Source organism: Anguilla anguilla, chromosome 2 (genome assembly GCF_013347855.1).
Source record: "Anguilla anguilla isolate fAngAng1 chromosome 2, fAngAng1.pri, whole genome shotgun sequence".
NCBI classification, from domain to species: Eukaryota; Metazoa; Chordata; class Actinopteri; order Anguilliformes; family Anguillidae; genus Anguilla; species Anguilla anguilla.
In genome coordinates this window covers 16,961,616-16,982,064 of record NC_049202.1, presented here as the reverse complement: position 1 = coordinate 16,982,064, position 20,449 = coordinate 16,961,616, and the positions used below count along the sequence as shown (strand labels likewise).

Below are 20,449 nucleotides of genomic sequence, written 5' to 3'. Positions count from 1 at the left end.
CAGTATGTGTATTCATGCTGGCTATAGACTAAGTACTTAGCATGCAGGTAGTCAAGAACCACTTTTTCCATTTGGTCTGCAGGGAACTTCTCAGCTAGGGTGGACTTAGGTATGTCCCAGATGTGGTCAGGGGCGTCGTAGTGGGGGTGGGGGGGGGGGGGGTGGTGGGGGGGGGGGAGTGGGACTGACTACCCAGGGCCCGAATGGGGGTGAGGGCCCTCGAAGCCTGACATGATGCATGAGAGACATGGATCAAGAGAGGAAGGGGGCCCACAGAGACTGCTTATGTATAGGGCCCAGAATTTTGTGCTACACCCCTGGATGTGGTACTGTTTTTGAGAAAGCCCCCACCTGCCGTTGGTTCACTTTTGGATAAATTGGTTTAGCAGGCACCCTTAATGTTGGCTGTGACCTCACTGTGTTTTATTATCCATTAGTTTCAGAAATAGTTTCTTCAAGATAATTTAAATTGATGCTTATCCATGCTTATCTTATCATGTTGATGCTTCAGTGATGTTGTCTGCTATGTTTTCATGCCAAAGTGTCATGTGGAAAAAATCAACAAGGTCACATTGCATTTGGCAACTGTTTTACACTTTTACATTACACGCACACTTTACACTTCCGTCCTTTCCTTTTGTGCAGTCAGTCAGCGTCACAGGAAACTGTTAATGCCAATACCATGTAAATTATGATTAATCTAATGATATGTTATTATCATCCTAGGGAAACTTGCATATAGAAGTAGATAAAGCTTGGTAGATAGATAGATAGATAGCAATTAAACGAGGTCAATTACATTTTGCAGAATAAATCAGGAGCTATGCGTATTATAACACCCTCCCCTGTTACTGTCAGCATTTCAGCATTGCAACATCATTCGCCAAGGCCCTTGACAACCACTGTGTAAAATGGCAGAAACTGCTCGTCACGGAAGCGCCGAGATTACGTGACGTAGAACACAACTCTTCTGCAGTGCAAGGCCTGCCAGTGAAAAGAAACGCAGTGAATTCAGTGGTTGTGTTTCTTGGAAGAAATTATTAGTAATAATAGTACGTAAATATTTAGTGGTGGATTTGAACAGACTGGTATTGAAAGTGGATTTAGGGCGAGTCAATACTTTCGTTTTTCGTTGGTGGAGGTAAGAAAGCGTTACATATATTTTTTAAAAGACATGTTATTGTTAGCAGTGGGGGAGGGTGCTGCTGCTGGTGAGTCGTACACAACACAGAATACATTAGCTGGATCATTTTGTGATTTTTCGATCATTGTATTTACGTGTGATAAATGTCTCAACGCATGTTGTTACTTGTAACAGGTCAATTAATTGTCATGAGACTAAATTATTATTTCATGTTTCCGAGCTTAGTTGTTGCGCTTCAAAATATCCTGTAGTGTTGAAGGCAACACAGTATGTCGTTGGAAAACTAGCTAGCTTGTAGTTTGCTACATAGTAGCCTGATCAGCTCCGTTCCAAATAATGAAATAATGCAGGGGCAAGCTAGTTAGGCGTTGCTAGCTCTGGCCGAATGTCACTACTGGGATGTCTGGTGTTGTTAATATAGCCTACATTTTGATAAGATTACCCAGCAAAATTTGACGTCGCTTTTTATAAAGCTTACCAGCGGCTAATTATCACTTGATTCGCTAAGGGGTTATACCTATGTACGTCTGTGTATACCGTTAATATGAACTAAATGTTATATCTAGTAGCGGTATTATTGCACAAGGTCAACTGATTAATTAGCCTTTTACAATGAATGGGTTTATAGTCAAAACCATTGCCTATCATATTTGTTTCTCGCTAGCTGCTGAATTTGATTTGAGAATGCAGCACCTGCACAGCGTCGGGATTTGCTGTGGTTTGACATTGTGAGCCCATATCAATTCCGCAAACTGGTCACATTTTGATGATTTGAAAGCGATGTTTAGCAATATGCGAATTAACGTAGGCACCTGACTTGAATTGACATGGATGGAGGTTGCTTGCGGATATTGAGAACCATACTGAAGGCTATCACTAACCGATAGTCAAAAGCTGTACTGCTGTGGTAATAACACAGGCAGGCATGGGTGTGTGACGAGAATTAAAGTATTTTCAGCGTTTAGCATAATAGTACGAAAAGCGGAAACATGGGATGTGCATGAATATGTTGCTTTCAAAATGTAGCTCACTGCTGATTTGTAATGATTATTGATCGAAAAATATGTAATCAGCAACCACATCGAAAAAGCAGTTGTTAATTTGGTAAAATCAGTGGGCATGATGCGAACGCAATTGAATTGCATAGGAATCTTCAGGAGTAGTACGTTTTGAGACGTCCAGGTCGCTGCGCTCGTCTATCGCCAAGAAAGGTAGATGTTTCATATTTTTGGGGGGAATCGATGGGTGCGGTTTTGTTCAGGCCTGCAAAGAGTTAACGATGAATTTTGATTCGAATAGCCTTAGGGTCCTTTTAAATGATGCTGTTCAGAATGGTATAGTTACATTGACGGTGATATAGGGTAGGCTAATGGTTCTTCCGTACCCCTACGGGTGTTTTTTTTAAATTATTATTATTATTATTATTATTATTATTATTAATCATAATGAATTAAAATAGGTTAATTCGAGGATAAGCTGTAAATTAATTTAGGGTGCGTTTATCTATAGCTTATAATGTATGGTTTGATCAACTTGCTTTTCAGACAGTGTCAGTGGTATATAAAGTACTGAATGAATGGACTGCCCATAGATCTCAAATATTATAGACGATATAACGTTTACCACTTCGTCAAGTTGCTACTGTCCAATATTCTGTGAAATTAGAGTTCCATCTCATCTATCTTTTTGGTCTTCAGATTTAAATGTGCATTTTACTCCTGCATAGGCTGTATCTCCCCGTGCTAAATATTTTAGATGTTATGTTAATTATGCATGTTAATTATACACAGGACGTCAGAAACGTCCTAGCCCTACCAAAAAAAAAAAAAAAAAACTGATAATGATGATTGTGCCGGAATGACAAAGTGCCATTGTTTGGATGGATGACACATCTGTGCTAAATAGATAGATGGGAGATTTGTCTTAATTTAACTCCATATCTGGAATATCTGTTGCTTTTTTCTATTAATTTGGTCAATATGTACTTAAGGCATCAGAAGAGCATATTATTAGATAACTGAATTTTTTTGTGGTTTGTGAGTGTGTCATAATTATTAGCTCTTTAAATTCTTTATGTAATTGAAAAGTATCTTGAAGAGCCAGACGGGGGAATCCTGTCAGCAAAACCAAGTGCTTCTTCTTCACATTTCATCGGTTTTGACATTTTGGACACAGTGCTCAGCCACATAAAACCGAATTACGTGAGCCTGCTTTTCTTTGAAGTGTAGCAAGTGCCCATACCAGATAGCCTATTTAATCTGAAATGGCTACACTTTTTGGCCTGCTTGCCTGTGTGTTCATGCCACTGTCCTGCCTAATAGTTAGACCCAATGCCATATTCTGAGAATAGTTTAAGACCAACCATCACTGCACTGTCCTCTAGATGCAGAACAGCATTGGTTCCCTCCACATTTGTGGCTTTCAGTTTGTATGCTCCATCCTCCACAAATGACCAGGATATGAAATAAACTTGCCCTGCCTACTGAGGTGCACTGTGCAAACATGTCACTGTGATTCTGCTTGCTTCATATATCTGTGGACTTCAGCTTGTTGTGAGAGAGAGAGGGAGGGAGTGAGGCGAGAGAGAGAGAGAGAGAGAGAAACCTGCCATGGGTCAGCGAAAGATATGCGATTGGGCCTACGTTTCTCTGTTTTGTAGACTTTGTTTGGCAGGATTAACCGCTTTTGGCTGTTGACAGTTAGCATTCCTAATTTCATCTGTGTTTTACAAGTTGTGGTTTAGGAAACGTGTTGAAACGGGATGTGTTACAGTTTTTTATTTATTGTCGCGCTCTCTTTTCTGAGATCGTGTACATGCCCACACTTGGTAGCCTGTTCATTAGCCGCCCCATCTGCGGGGAATATTTTTCGCCTTTCACATCGCAATACCCTTTGTAGTGCTTCAGACCCATTTTTAGCTTCTCCAGCTCATATTAGGCCTTGAGGCTGCGGCCATCTCTTATATTGTGAACGGAAAAATAATGCCGTTCCCTTCGTGGGGAAGGAGAAAATGGAAGCGCACGGAGGTCAGGTCGCGGTCTGTTTATCGCACGTCCATCAGCCAGAACGAGCGCCTTCGCTGCATTTTCCAAAATTGAAATAATGATTTGTCTCTTAGCCCCAGATCAGATAAATTGGCCCTGTTTTGTGTCAGCCAGCTTCTCTAATTGCTTATACAGTGTGCCTTTTTTTTTTTTTTTTCATACAATGGATTGTACTTGTGAGGCTTTGCATGTAGCTGTCTGTAGAGTTTAACCAAAGCCCATAACCCCGCTCCCTGCCTTGAAGTAATGCTCTTAAGGACACCATCGAACATCCATTTAATGTGACATTGTCTCCACTATATTCTATGCAGTGTTTTCTGATTATGATGTACCGTAAAATTGAATCCATGTAGCCTAATTCTTTTGTCAGGAATATAGACCAAGACCTTTATGGAACAGAGTATAATGGGTTTCTGGTTTCAGGACTACAGACAGCATTTATGAATGTGCGGACCTAGCCGGGTACAGGAATCTGCCTGCAGTATCGCACCTAATCATTGTCAATAAGCACCGTCCACATCCTTGCCTGTGTGGATGTTTGTTCATATAGCCTACATTTTATGAGCCAATGGAATCCTTCTGTTAATGGGCTATATTAAATATTTGTGCTGCAGAGATATTTAATATACTTTTTTTGTATTCTTGGGAGTAAAATGTGGAACCACGAAGATGGGAAGAATTTTTTTTTCCCTCAGCAAACTGTGTGTGTAATCTTTCTGAAGCCGTGGAACATAACCTAAGTTTGTAGAATACACATGCAATATTGTTTGTCCTCTTTATTGCGAAACCATTTGTAATGTTTGTTTTGTTGTCCTTCATTCTAGGTCTTGAGACAGAAGTTTCACTTGGATGCCCACAGTAGAGCTGGCCCAGATTTCAACATGAATAGAAATAAGCGTGAAAAGGAGTACTACAGTTTAGATGTCGGGGATTCAACATTCACAGTCCTGAAGCGGTATCAGAACTTAAGGCCCATTGGCTCTGGAGCACAAGGAATCGTCTGGTGAGCCACTTTATCCCTGTACAACGTGTCACCAAATTCTGGAGAAAGCATTGGTCTTTGTTCATGTCTCAACCTCATTTGAGAATATGGAAACATCCTGGATAATTTAGAATGAGCAATTTTGCGTTATTGTGCTAAAAAGCATAATTAATCAAAATAGTTTTATATGGAAGTCCATATGAGAGAATGTCAGTATTAAGAATATTGAGTCCGCATTTATGTGCTTCGTCATTAAACCAGAATGATTTTTGTCTTTCAGCTCAGCGTATGATCACAACCTTGAACGAAATGTTGCGATCAAGAAACTCAGCCGGCCTTTCCAGAATCAAACCCATGCCAAAAGAGCTTATAGAGAGCTGGTGCTCATGAAATGTGTCAACCACAAAAATGTAAGTCCTACTCCTCCAAAGTCCCTATTACTTGGCCTTTGAATACATCTGGTTAGTTACAAGTATGCTATGTGTCATTTGAAGACATTGTTATTCAAGGGCTAGTGTTTGGCTTTCAGGAATTCAGTTCGTTTTTGGTGTGCATCTTTCACGGAATTTGAGGCGGTTGTCATCTTCTTTGCAGAGCCAGGTCAATAGTCGTAATGAAAATTGATTTTATTCAGGAGAAATGAGTCAGAGAAATGTAGCGGCTATTCATTTTAGATTATTTGTTCCTGTACTGAATGCACTGTTTCCGCAGTACTCAAGGCAAATATAAAAGTATGTACGAGTGGCAGGTGCACAAAATAAAATTGTACTCACAAATGTACTAATTTCTATGTATATTTTTTTACTTTCACAGATTATTGGCTTATTAAACGTATTCACCCCTCAGAAAACACTTGAAGAATTCCAAGATGTGTGAGTAATTTATTTGTCGTGTGATGAAAATCGAAGTGAAATCAGACAGTGTGTTACTGCTTTTCAAGACGTGCGTGCATGACTTTTTGATTAAATATGTATATCTCCCATTTGTTGGCAGTGGAGTAATTTAAAATAATAAGAAAAGGTAAGCGACGGATGGAAATTTCCACAGGCCTGGCAAGTGATCTGACAGGTCTTGTGTTGCAAAACTGATTAGCTGATGATTTGGCTGTAGGCTTGTTTCCGTCGTCGGGGAAGAACGTGTCACATGAATGCTACACGCTAGTTTGAAACCTTTCAGCTCATTGGCTAACTAAACTGAATTCAGGAAATGCGAGGAAAGGAAACCGGGCTGTGTCAAACGTGGAGAAAGTGGTCAGCTGTTGAGAGAAGTCGCACTTCTGTGCGGCGAAGGTGATAGGTGGCTGGCTTTGCGCATGCACTACCAGGCGTGATCACTGCGGGGAAGTATTATGTGCAGTAGTTGCTATTCAGTGCTGACAACGGCGTGCTTTTATTCACATTTAGAAAAATCTGCAACATGCTCGTCTGGATCGGTTACTGCAAATCAGACCAGGGGCAGCTTTGTGTGCCAGAATATTTGAGTCGAATTGAATTCAATTTGTGGAAATAGAAAAGAAAATTGGGCAAAAACCTGGTCTGAAACTCCAAAAAGCAAGAAATTGAGGCTCTAAAAAAAACAAACAAATCTGCTCAGTGGGAAGAAAAACGATGGTGATTTAAAAAATGAATCCTCAATGGGAAGAAATCTCAGGAAAAATCCAGCAATAGGCGGGAGCCCATCTTCTGGCTGGCCAGTTGTAATAGTTAAGATAGAATGAATGGTAACAGAAATATGAAGAGGATCTATCAGAGCAAACAATAAAGGAGATTGGGCAGGTTACAGTCAGAGGTAGGGCTGGGCGATGTACTACAACGATAGTTATCGAATTAAATAATGGTCTTCACCACCATGTGGTGCAGATGGTCCTTTCTTTTCTTCTTTTTCTTTTTAATTACGCCTGATGAGGTAGTAAACAACCAAGCCTCAGAGGCCGCGGGAAGTGCTTCTGGAGGAAAAAAAACCGTAACGACTGTTATCTATTGCGTGTTGATTAGACAGCCACTCAGTCTGTACAGCTTCCGTGTTATCATGTGATGTGTTTTTATCAATCACAACGAACTGCAAGGTATTGCTGCTGATTGGCTGTCTTATGGTAGTGCTGATAGAATGTTCCTTGACGATGAACCTACCGTGCTCATGTGTCACCAGGTACCTTGTGATGGAGCTGATGGATGCCAACCTGTGCCAGGTCATTCAGATGGAGCTGGACCACGAGAGGCTGTCCTACCTGCTGTACCAGATGCTGTGTGGCATTAAGCACCTGCACGCAGCCGGGATCATCCACAGGGTGAGCCCCCCCCCCTTCCCGCATCCCTAACCCCCCACACCTGCCCCCTCTCTCTGAGGACTGGCAGTGCCCACTGACCTTCTGCTGAGAGAAATGTCCCTTGGTTGCCCGGGGCTGTTTCTCTGATGTCTGGATGTGTTTTGTGGAGTTGAAGCTTAGGTCCAGCACACATAAGGCCACCCTGGACCATTTCTCAAACAAGGCATTTTTATCATGCTCATCTAGCTGAATCATGAAAATAATTAGTATTTCGCTAAATGCGGCAAAATATGTTTAAACTAACCTGGGGAGAGGGAGTATTTAGCTTGGTGCATTTCTCTGTGGAATGATTGGTAGTCTACCACACCTCCTATCCTATGTTTTGGAACTGAAGTGTATAATATATCCGGATGTGTGTAGCTCACTTTCTTAATATAGCAACACACAGGGTTTTTTAAAACATGATTTACAGTTGCACAGTTAGACTTTATCTTTGTTGGAAATTTGATGTGTTTATGCTGTGTATACAAGGTTCTTTTATCTTGGTCCTGTTTAATGCATTGCTGGTTTTAGTTCCTACTAGACTCAAGCAACCATGGTTGATTTTTAGTTTTAGCAGTAGAATATAGCCAACTGAACTAATCGATCAAAAAACCAGTTAAGTATGCTGCAGTCGTTCAAAAAGCATGGCCATTTTGATTCCGTGCTGTTGACCAACCATTGAGCACTGTCAATTTGATGAACTTCAAAGGGATTGCTAAACCCCCTGTCAGTTTGACTCCGATATGTCGATGTTCTGGCAACAAGGAAAAAAAAAAAACTTTCTCTGTTACTCATCCTGCTTACCCCTCAGGATTTGAAGCCCAGCAACATCGTAGTGAAGTCAGACTGCACACTGAAGATCCTGGACTTTGGATTGGCCAGGACAGCGGCCACAGGTCTGCTGATGACTCCGTATGTGGTGACACGCTACTACAGAGCCCCAGAGGTCATCCTCGGAATGGGTTACCAAGCCAACGGTCAGTCCTGCGGATTGTCCTGTCTGTCACCGGCGTCTGTCAAAAAAAAATCTTCATATTTCTTACTCTCTCTTTAGTGCAGGATAATAAGCTTGATCTGCTGCATTTGTGTGTTTTGGAAACCCTTCTATGGCAATATCTGCACAGCATCACCAGTGCGTGTATTTATAGAGTTCACAATGTTCTCACTCTGATAGAGATGCCACCATTAATGTAGTCGTCTATGCATGCTCTAGCTTACCTTTGCTTGCTTGCTTTCTAACCTGTCTAAACTTTTTTCTGAAAGAATGTTTTGCACACAGATATTGGGTTTCACGTCTCCCAGGCTTCTCATGCTGGTACTCATTAGACATCGAAGTTCACTTTGAAAACTCACTTGGGCGAAATAAAATCCCATTTTGAACCCCGAAATGCAGTGCCTGCATGAGGGCTTCACTAACCTGAGGGTAATAACGTGTCTTGCTGACTTGTTGCTGTGCTTATGTTTCCTCCTTCCTTCTACGCTGCACATGCTTAGTGGATATATGGTCTGTTGGGTGCATTATGGCGGAAATGGTTCGCCACAAAATCCTTTTCCCGGGAAGGGACTGTATCCTTACGCTGCTTGCAGCTTATCTGTACTTTGAATTTTGACCAAATATTTTTTGAAGGACGACTTGTTCATATTCCAGAATTTCAGAGGTCAATTCAAATTGAAATTAAATTAAGTTTAACAACGTTACGTACATGTTTGTGATTCGATCTTACTTGGTTTGTATGTTGAGGTAAGCTCATTTTTTGGTTTGCACACTGTTGAAGGAAAATGAATCGCGTTCAGTTTTTTTTGAAAGAGAATTATAAATGGATTGTTCTTCATCAATCATTGTGATGGTCAAGAAAGGTGCTCAGTGTCCCAGGTAGGGGAGCGTATGGAAACCATGCAGTCTGCTTTTGAATGTCGGAAACTTTCTGCTCGTCAGGGGTGAAATGGCCGCCCCTGCACTGCTTTTCGGATTTGGAGACCGAATTCCCAAATTCCCCCAACACCACATACTTTGCACAGTACATTAAATGCATACTGGTCATTAGCATTAACTTCAGCGTCAGCACAGTAAATCTTGGCATGTCTATTGGAGTCGATTGAAGAGGCACCCCCCTGTGCTTTCTGTGCTGCTATGCACTGTGGCGTTGTCTAACACCCTGTGTGATTACTGTGTATACTCATGTAGGGTGGCTCTGTACAGAAATTATTACATTGGGTTTAGGAGTTTGTACTGTTTATTTTACATCCACTGGAAAGAAAAGATCACAAAAGTACTCATGAATATTTATAAGCCTTTGATTGTCAGTGTCTTGCTTGCACATGCTGTTCAATCATTTTTAAGTGCTCGGTCTTAGTCATACTTTCCATAATCAGTGTTTAATCATAATGCTTAAAAGCCGCAGCTTATAAATTTTTTAAATTTGACTTAACTTGTGGTTGGACACTGACAGCAGTTGCATGGCGTTCATTTCCTGTGTTTTATTCACTGTGCCATCATCCCTCTGTGCGTGTCACTTTATTTCTCCCCCAGTTTTATTGTTTTTGTTCCGCATGTTAATTTCATGTCATTTCATTTTTTCAGTTGATGTCTGGTCAATTGGCTGCATCATGGCAGAAATGGTGAGAGGTAGTGTGTTGTTTCCGGGCACAGATCGTATCCTTACCTGAGTTTCATGGCCTCCTCATCTTCAGCGTGTGTGTGATGGGCCCTCCCCTCTTTCACCTCCCTGCCCCCCGCTCCTTCCCTCCACCCTCCTTTCAAACTTCACTTTCGCTGTGCTAGTTCTTAAATCCTTCGAACATTCTTCGGAATGTTTTTTTTTTTTTTTTTTTAATTCAGTCTGTGTTCTAGAACTCCATTGCTTTCAGTTACCAGTAGTGATTGTGACATCAGCATTAGAATGTTCAGTGCAGAACATTCTAATCCCATTTTTGTGATCTTACACCTTAAAGGGTTAAAGGCTTCTTTGCAAGTGCGATCTGTCCCGCCCTCCCAGTTTATCTCTCTAGGAATGCTTTAATAAAAGGCTCAACATTCTAAATGGAACGGGGAGGTGTGTCTCTTGAGCCTGATGGTAAAGCGCTGGCTGATGATTGGTGGGTTGTTAATACAGTCTTGAGAGCCTGAAATGATGTGTGCTGGCTCGCCCGCACCAGAGGAGATCGCTTACACTGTCCTCTGCCATCTGTAACTGTGAAGCTATTTCAGCCCGTGTTTGTGCACTGAAAACAGCATGGAAAGACTTCATGTTCTGAGACAATTCAGTTCGTATTTACTTGTGTTTCTAGATCTTTACGCAAAGGTTTCATTTATTCTTTCGATATTACTTCAGGTGTACCTGACCAATGGTAATGCATAGTTCTTGCTGCAGTAATTGTGCAGTCTGCAAGCAGGAATGCCACTGTATGCTGATCATGTATACTTTGTAAATAATCAAGCAGAAACTCTTGTATAGGTCTGCCATTAATCAGTGTTTCGTTTGTGTGCCATAAATGTGGATGCAATTGCCATTCTTTTTTCTGTGTCCTGCCGCATAAAAAAAGCCTTTCGGACGGTTTGCCATATGGCAAAAGATGTGGAAAATACCTGATTGCTCTTGAAAACACGCCAGTGTTTTTTCTTACATGTACGGGTGTAGATATTGATCAGTGGAATAAAGTTATAGAGCAGTTAGGAACCCCGTCGCAGGAGTTTCTGATGAAGCTCAACCAGTCGGTCCGGACCTACGTGGAGAACAGGCCCCGGTATGCTGGGTACAGCTTCGAGAAGCTTTTCCCCGACGTCCTGTTCCCTGCCGACTCGGAGCACAACAAACTGAAAGGTAAGATCTTTTCTACAACCAAGCTCTATTATAAAGGGCACAGCGTTGTAATCCGGAGCATTAATTCTCCTGTCTATGTGCTTAGGTCCTTGTATTCTGGCTTTAAACTTCTGGCCTAGCTTTAGCGTTTATTATGTCTAGGACTTAAGTTAATTTAATGTACCCTGTGAGAGTGTTTTCTTAAACCCTAGCCTTAAATTCTTCTTATACCTTCAGCTTTTAATAAGCCTTTTCTTATACCAAGGCTTTCTGTATTTGCTTAAACCTGTGACCATGAACATTTTTATTAAACCCATATTTAAGTATTTCATTCTGCCTTGATTTAAAGTTGTAGCTTATGTAGCTTTCTCAGATATGGTATTTCTTTTGGCAGCACTCATTTGTCTGTGGTTTCAAAAATTGTGACATGGCAAATCTGCTCATGAGTACACGCTGGCACATTTGCTTTTCCGTAAATTGTCATTCACAGCGAGCCAGGCCAGAGACCTGCTGTCCAAAATGCTGGTAATAGATGCGTCCAAGCGGATCTCTGTGGACGAGGCCCTGCAGCACCCCTACATCAACGTGTGGTATGACCCAGCGGAAGTGGAGGCGGTAAGTGGCTCCAGGCAATCGGAGCGACTTATTCCTGGCCCGGGGGGCAGCGCATCGCCAGTCTCTTTGCTGCGTCTCAGCTCACGGTGTCTTGATAGGGCCATCATACAGCCTTCAGCAGCTCGGTTATTAATCGAATTAATTAGCTTGGCCCGACATTTTTTTCCCCCAGTTTGGATTTGCTCGTTGTGCCTTTTGACTTCTGACCAGTCCATGTCCGTGCGAGGAGCACCGCAGCTGCCTTTCACGCTCTTCTCCCTGCATCTGCAAGCCCGTCACTTTTCCCCGCTCTACCCGGCACATCGTGCTACAGGAGAGCTAGCGGGAAATAGAAGAGAGGCGTATCCCTCACTAAAGACGGCTGCTAGCCAGCGCGCACACTGTCGGCGGAAGGCAGGGTTAACCTAAGGTACCCCGGCTGACTTCACACTTTTCGGCTGTAATCACAAGGCGCCGTTGATTGACAGGCGGGCCTTAAAGGGCAGGCCTCATGAATAAAGCAGCGGAGCTCCAGACTGCCGTTTGAAGTGCGTGTGTGAAATGTTGATTTGGCGCGGGGGGGAGAGCGCACGGAGCGGCGCGGCGCGGCGGATGAGAGCTGACACTTGGGCTTTTCAGCCGGCTCTGTCTCCGAGAGCGATGGCATCTCGAGTATATCGGGACGGGTTCATCTTCAAAACCATTTCTTGTGGTCCTTATTGTCAGAAAGCACCAGATGCATACACCGGCATCCCTTTGAAATAGAGGTGGCAGTTCAAAACAAAAAACCATAAAGCCTTTACCAGAGCATGCATAGCTCCTTCATTACCACCGCTTAAGATATTTATGAATCATTAATAATAATTAAACAAGGCTATTTATTTCACAGTTGAGAATAGCATGCTGTGTCATATTTCATAAAGGCTTTCATTTCATTATGAATGATTAATCAATGTGTTTATGACACATTTATGAAGGCAGTAATAAACTTATCCCAAGCTCCATTATTATTCTAAGGCTTTTCATTCAGTTACCCCTTTGGTTGTTTTCATCATATGCCATTTTATGTACTCCTGGGTCTACTGTACCCCTGGTTGAAAATGCTATAAAGTGTAATTATCTCAGTCTTGTGGGCCAAACCATTAAAAGACCCTATTCGTTGCTTAGAATTTAAAGATGGTCTGCTTTTAAAAATGAAGGCTATCCCATTTAATACAGTGGTAATTGATTCCTCTCTAGGCAGATACCTGTAGTGGTGTTTTTGTAGAACTGTCTTGTTACCTCATTTTTCCGAACAATTCATTAAATTTCCCGGACAGCCAATATCTTGCTGTTTCACGATCGTCGTGACCAGATAGCGGTGAACGGCAGGTTTTTCGTGGTCATTTTGTGGACGGTTGGTCCGAGCGATCGCGTGTGTGACCCGCCCGCGTGTGTCCCCCTGTTTCAGCCGCCGCCGCTGATCACGGACAAGCAGCTGGACGAGAGGGAGCACACGGTGGAGGAGTGGAAAGGTAGAGGGATCGGCGAATTCATTCACAGCAGTATAACCTGATCTCTGCGCGACGCGACAGCAAGTAATGAATTAAATCGATGAGATCAGGTTCCAACTCCATCTTTATCGTCCTCTCTTCTCCTCTCTCTTCTTGTCTCTCTCCCTCCTCCTCTCTCCGTTCCAGAGTTGATATACAAGGAGGTCCTGGACTGGGAAGAGAGGGTGAAGAATGGAGTGATCCGAGGACAACCAGCCTCTTTAGGTTAGTTAACTGAGCTTCTGTTACAAACAAATGAGAAAAAACAGAATATCCATTTTAAAGTCATTTGATTCTTTTGTGTGTGTGGACAATTGTATGGGACTGCAGTATAAGAATATATGTTAGGTCTGCAGTATATTCTCATCTCGAATCAGTAAAAAACAAAGTGCTTGTGCTCTGTTTAATTACATAAGTGTTTTCCTGCCATAACACAGATTTAAAACTGTCAACCTGCCTCTTAGGCTAATGCGCACACTTCATCAACCTTAGATGTGTGTTAAACAGTCCTCTGTTTCCTCTTAGGAAGCAAACTGGCTTTTAACATGACAGCTCTCTCTTCTCTTTAATTTTTGCTTGTACATATTTGACAGTTGCAAGCTGAACTTGGTAAGGACACTTCAAGTTCCTTTCATTTCAAGTTCCATGTTTGTGGATTTGCCTCACTGTTATAAAACATAAGGGACTGTAATTCATTTCTGTGGCACCTCTGAGTAACTCATAACTATGTATTCGAAAGGTATTTTTTAAAATGAAATTGCCAATTTTGTTGTAGTCCTCTTGAGGGGTTTCTCAGAAGGGTTATTTTTGACCTCAGAGAGACTCACAGAAGCTCTCAGAGCCAGTCAGCTTTGCATTAAGCGTAATTCAACTTTAAACGTTCAAAGTATTAAATGAAAAGAAAAATGTTCGGATGCGACGTCGTGGGGAAACGGGAGTCCGAGCTAAGCTGAGCTCGTGGCCCGCGGTTCGCCCTTCGCGGGGATGAGCTTTTGGGCGTTTGCGGTGACGCACGGTGGCGGGGCCGAGCTCGCGGGGAGGCCGTTAATAATGCAGCGGGGTACAGCTGTTTCTCCCGCGGTCACGCAACGGTGTGCCTGCTCCCGCTTCCCTGTCCCCACGGGGCGACAGAAGAGAGGGGCCCGACGGTGGCGCCGCTTAATTGGAAGCCATGGCAACGGGGTGACATCTAAAATGACTTAACAGTACGGAGCGTTTTATTTTTCCGGGGACCCGAGCGGGCGCGTTTTTTAGCCCTGAATGGCAGAAAGAGAGACGTTTCACGAACAGACCTCCACACCTGTGTATTTTTCTGGATCCAGGCGCAGGATACATTACGAAGGGTTTTCCTCTGAGCCGTTATAGCTCCCTGCCACTTGTTATTTCGGTTTTTGACGCACCACAAAATGGCGTTGGAAAGCTTGGTCCCATCCGCGTCGCTCTGGGGTCGCTAGAGGGTCAGGGCCTCCACCCCCCACCCCCCCCCCCCCCCCCCGCCCCCCAGCACCGCGTTACATTTCTGATTTAATACTCTGTTTCTCATAGCGCAGGTGCAGCAGTAATCAACGGCTCCCAGCATCCGTCGTCGTCCTCGTCCGTCAACGATGTGTCCTCCATGTCCACCGACCCGACCCTGGCTTCCGACACCGACAGCAGTTTAGAGACCTCAGCAGGACCCCTGGGCTGCTGCAGATGACTATCAACCCGTCTCGGCCCCACTGTTTGTGTTCGATGGTATAGAATTTAGGCCAGTTTATTTAAATTATTCTTTTTTTTAAATGCAACATTTTCTTGTTTTCTCCCCAGAATGCTCATTGGTTTTAGCCTGTAAAATATTGTGGAATATCTTATTTGTCCATCTGGAAAGAAGCGAAGAACGATAGTATGTTTTTAAACACTAAGGTATCCAGCTAGCTAGCGACTGTGAGCATTTTTGAGTACACTCACAAGCTGATTTTTATTTTATAATTTTTTTTGGTTACTGCTCTGCCAATTTGCCATGTTGTAGAATGATTGAGATAATTTGTAAAGATTTTATGGTAAATATATTTTTAAATATTTTATTTTTCATTTGAGTGTGCGGTGAGCCATTTTTAAGTGAAGTTAAGTATGTGTCATTTTAGTATTCTCCATTGTCTGCTTCAAAAGTCAAAGAAGCAATTTTATTTCTGTTATGATCACAGAGTGTATACTTTATGGAATATTTACATCCATTTGGTAGGTTTTAAGTATATTTGGCAAACATTTGTTCAGAATTAACTTTCTGTTTTTTGCTTTAATGCTTCCTTGTAAAGTTTTCAGGTTGAGACAACTGTTTTTTTACTCATTTTAGTTGTCTTAAAAGAATATTTATTGAGACTTTTAAAACTATTGGTTGGCCCTCAGGCTACTTAATTGCTAGACTCCTACTTGTTTGCTGTTAAGTGTTTTAATGACACATTTTGAAATCTCATTGGATTATTTGGTTCATAATTTTTGGCTAAAATTTACAAGTGTATTGAAAGGCAACTAAAAGCCTTCAGAATAGAGTTCAATTTGGCTTCGTGCTTAATGCAATGCTTACTTGCCTGCATTGGTTAGCATCATGATTATTTTCTGCAGATGCATCTTGCTTTCAAAATGGAGGGAGATTATTCCCAACCTGACAACACAGAGTGAAGCTGAAGATGAGTTTTGTGTCATTATTTGGAACAGGTTATGTGTGGAAACTGGGCAAAGCATTGACAAAGTGTGCATTGTTCAACTGGTATTCTTTTCCTCCAAACTTCATTATTTCGAATTTTAACTGGTGTGAAGAAAGTCATTGGACTCTGGAGATGTTGCAGTGCCTAGTGATAAGAACAAAATACAGGTACATTTTCTGCATGCTGCCAGTTTACAGTGTTACAGATAGCAATCCTGTTTAGAAATCCCCTTTAAAAAGACATTTTCCTGGAAGTGTGGTTCTAATAGTATCTTACAACGCTTATTTAGTGTGTGTTCTTCCGTTATTAGTATTTCCTGTGTCAACTCGCAGTATGTTTACATTTTTTGATGAGCATTTTGTGCTCTCCTGATTCACATAAAATGAAAATGAACAAAAGAAACTGGAATCCTGACAATAAAACCAGTTGGAGACCTAATACAGGATGTATCAACGCATGTGTGCGCTGTAAATTAATTTGCCCTTTGCTGACAACATACAAGGAATAGAAGCACCAGTAACGAAAAATCAAGACAAAATATCAAAATTGTATGCAATAAATGGCATAATTGCAAGTCTTTTATTTTAGTTATAAAAGGAAAAGTGCCTGTAGTTGTCATGCATTCATTCCCGTACAAGATGTACTAGAAGAAAAGGATTTGATGTTTTCGAGGTACACGGTGTGTGTGAAATTTAGTGCCAGTATTTCCGCAATATTCAATCAGATTTGAGGTGGTTCTTATCACAAGTGAAGTATCTATTTTTCTACTGCGTTGGTTATAACCCACAGTTGGAAGTGGCAGTCTCCTGAAAGGTCAAAGTATGTTTAAAAAAAGGAAGCAAGTTATAGCACATGTTTGATAATTCCGAGGGAAGTTTTATCAAGGTTTTTCATCAAAGAGATTTTTTTTAATGACGAGTGATCGTTATTGTATGGTTTTCAGCTTTATATAGTTCAATTTAAATGGTACTGTTGCTGTCGACAGTACTTCCTTGTACCTTGATAAAATATTGCTCTGCGCTCTTGTCTGGCAGTTTGAAATACTGTAGCTGAAGGTTAGAAAAGAATAACTGGTCTTGCCGGAAAAAATGTTCAGCCGTTTCTGAGCGCGGTGTTTCAGAATGTAAAGTGACGTGTAACCGAGCGTATGGGAACGTGAGGAAGTGGTGGAGAATGTCCGGGAAATCGGAAGCATCTATGTTACGCTAACCCACACAAGGCGTCCATTGTCCAAGTAGCTGACTCAGTACATTAGATGATTCCTTTAAAATATTTTTTTTTACTATTTGTTTTAAGTGCTCTTAATTTTGGGGTTTTTTTTTGGTCTGTCCTCTATCCCACTACAGGAGACATGGTATTTTAGGGTAGCTTTTCTCATGCTTTTACTGTTGCGCATCTTTCAAAATACAAAATAATCCCAATTAAAGTAGGCTTTGATGAACTACCTCACACTAAATTTGTTTAAGTTCTTGGTTACTTAGCTGCCCACATTATTAGGTGTAGAAATGTGAATACAAATTTTCATTATTTATTTATTTGAAAGTGTACAATTGTCAATGTTAGGAGACTTCTAGTATTGTATGTAATGTATACTTCACCTAGAAGTAAAGAAAAAAATGATCATGTATATTTTTCTTTTGTTCTATTTCTTTTTCTTTTTTTTTTTTTTTTTTTAAACAGTTCATGTGCAATACCTTCTGCAAATTGTGCAAGTAGTCAGTGGTGGATATAGCCATGTAGATGTATGTTTTCTGAAGGTAGAATAATGTTTGGTACTGTCGATCCATGTTTTCCTTTTTATAAATTAGAACGGTTCTCTGTGACTCGATAATAGTCATGATGTAATGTAATCAAGCCTTGCCAGTCCTAATATCTGTGCCCAGAAGACAGCGTCCGGAGATCATATGCATGGCCAGATATATTTCGATCATTAGATGGTGAGGCCAAATAAGTAATACCGAAAATATGTAAATGCCTAAAACAAGCTCATGTAACTATGGTGCTGGTTTGTAATGTTTGCTTGTAAGGCCAGCCATGCAGGTCATTAGGAATTCCTGGATCTGGGTATTCTCTACCACAGACTATGAAAAGTGCACTATTGGAATGTATGCACTGGGATTCAATAATGCCAATTTTAAAGAAACATGTAATGCAAATAAATAATTGAATTTGATATGCGCGTTGGTCCTTTAATTTGCAAGCCTGAGTTTTAGTTGAAGTTGGAAGAATTGTTGTTTCCGTAATGATGAAAACCAGTCATCCATTTGTGAATTTGGGAACCCCTTGTGGTGGTTATTGTTAGATTGTACATTCAAATTTAAATGATCAGTTCTTTATTCTATATTGTAGGCACAATATGCTGCTCCGAATGCATCAAAATTGCATCAAAAAATTCTATTACAAGATTCAGTGGCTTATGTGAGGTTGTGTTGACACTACCTTTGGCAGTTGATGCTTATAAGGAAGAAGTGATCACATATGTCCTTTGCATTAATATTCCGACCAATCAAAAGAATTTAGGCTTTTTTAAAATTTTTTTTTTTTTAGTTAGTTTTATTATGCACAAATTTGAATGGATAATTCAACACGATTGCGCAAAACAAATATGATCTCTTTGAGACTTTTTTTTTCTTCCATTTTTCATCACTAAAAGGTCCAGTAATCCATATATTCAGTAATCAAGTATTTCATTTAACAGTACATATTTCAATGACCATTTCCTTCGAACGAGGATTGAAATTGGGTAGCCGTTTTGAGGCCATTAGAATATTGAGGTTAACATCACCTGAGGTTTGCTTTAATGAGTAACACTTCTCACAAGAAAATGACAAGATAATGTAGTCTCTTAGAGAAAGAACGCGCCGTCGAATGGCTACCTGCTGCACAATACTGTAATAGACTTTAATTACAGAATAAATATTGGACTTTTTGTGTTACTTGTTGAAAGGACAGCAGACTGTAGGACAATTTTTTGCAGTGGAAATGTTTTAACATTTCTGAATTTGCAAGAAAATGCCTTGGCGAAAAGCTTTAAAAAATGTGTACTCTTTCTCCTCAGCTGTAGGAGGTTAGAACCTCATGGAACCTCTTTAAATTCACCCATTTTGTGGAAAGACAAATATAAAGGCCAAAGCCACCACAACACGAACATGTTCTTATGCAGCTGCCATGTCAACTAGATGAGCATGCGCTACTTGAAGTCAATGCAAATTGCGAGAAACTTGTATCCGCACATAGGTTACGCCAACCTATCAACTTATCACAATGGCCATAGACTGTTCTTCAAACCAAATTGGGTTTGGTGCCTTGAGGCCCTCAGGCTCTGTGGGGTCAGCTATGACCCCTTAAGTGTATATAAATTAGCACATGCCCTGTGGCAGTTTATGGCAATCAGAATTTGAAGCCAAAACCACCCCTGGAAGCAGGTGGAAGCAAACAACTTGATGTGATGAAAAGGATCATTTCCATCACCATCTAATCTGCTTTCGTGTCACATTTTCCCAAATACTAAAGGAAACCAAAAGTTCTGATTTGGAAACACTGTAATTTGTGTCATGACTCATACAACTGTCTAAATGTGTAGTGAAATACAATATCTCATTCCAAATGAGAAAAATAAAGATGACCACAGTTCCACAATTGTATGCTTCATTAGACAATCAATTTGACACTCCACTCTTATTGGGATGATACGTGTGAAAAACCATTTCATTCTCATAGCACACATCACAATACCTTTCATATTTAGAATAAATAGGCCAACATTTGTAATTGTTGAAAAACTGTTCTTGGTTTTACATATACAGTAAAAAAACAAACAAAAAAGAAACATACACTTCCACAAAATATGCTTAAAAAAACGGTACTTTGATGGAAGGAAGACATTTCTGATAGAATACTTTAATATATGACAGATATTAAACTGAAAATAAATATTTTTAATTACAATACCCCACATATTAGCATGATTTGGTAATTTTGAGTGTGAAATGCAAGATATCCAGAGCTAAGGTGAGAAGGTGGTAAATGTATATATATCAAACATGATTTCCTGACTGATAACCATTTCTATTCCAATCACACAACCTGTTCTGTTCCACATGCAATAATCCTTTAAAGGCACTATTATGGCAAGACACTGCTTCCGTTATGTGTGTTTGTGTGTGTGTGTGGGTCGAGAGAGAGAGAGAGATGGGCTGAATGAGGAGAGTCGGAATTTGAGAATGGCTGTGTCTGTCAGTCTGTCTATGTGTTTAAACAAAAAGCCACTCGTGGTCAGTTCTATGTGTAAAAATGAATTATGACTGCTGTTCTGGTCAGATGCAGTAGAATCATGCTTTGGTATTATCTGGTAATTTAGG

At 40.9% G+C, this 20,449-nt stretch overlaps 1 protein-coding gene across 6 annotated transcripts; it reads left to right on the top strand.

Moving 5' to 3' along the window:
* Positions 1–957: 957 nt before the first annotated feature.
* mapk8b (mitogen-activated protein kinase 8b) lies at positions 958–18,261 on the top strand. 6 transcript variants are annotated; one of them, XM_035405196.1, is made up of 12 exons: positions 958–1,141; positions 5,013–5,191; positions 5,451–5,580; positions 5,984–6,042; positions 7,319–7,457; positions 8,290–8,455; positions 10,060–10,131; positions 11,117–11,299; positions 11,769–11,893; positions 13,323–13,386; positions 13,552–13,629; positions 14,955–18,261. In XM_035405196.1, the coding sequence occupies exons 2-12, from the start codon at positions 5,070–5,072 to the stop codon at positions 15,098–15,100; spliced, it is 1,284 nt and encodes a 427-aa protein (XP_035261087.1). In that variant the 5' UTR covers positions 958–1,141; positions 5,013–5,069; the 3' UTR covers positions 15,101–18,261. The 6 variants fall into 6 exon arrangements, with proteins under 6 accessions (XP_035261087.1, XP_035261086.1, XP_035261091.1 ...); XM_035405195.1 differs by lacking the exon at positions 10,060–10,131 and adding an exon at positions 8,973–9,044; XM_035405200.1 differs by having other exon boundaries at positions 14,950–15,101.
* Positions 18,262–20,449: the final 2,188 nt, after the last annotated feature.

Excerpts from the sequence above, each read along its gene's own strand:
- mapk8b (XM_035405196.1), top strand. The coding sequence starts at position 5,070 with ATGAATAGAAATAAGCGTGAAAAGGAGTACTACAGTTTAGATGTCGGG. Across the intron at positions 8,456-10,059 it reads AATGGGTTACCAAGCCAACG|TTGATGTCTGGTCAATTGGC; the intron begins GTCAGTCCTGCG and ends TCATTTTTTCAG. Across the intron at positions 10,132-11,116 it reads GTTGTTTCCGGGCACAGATC|ATATTGATCAGTGGAATAAA; the intron begins GTATCCTTACCT and ends GTACGGGTGTAG.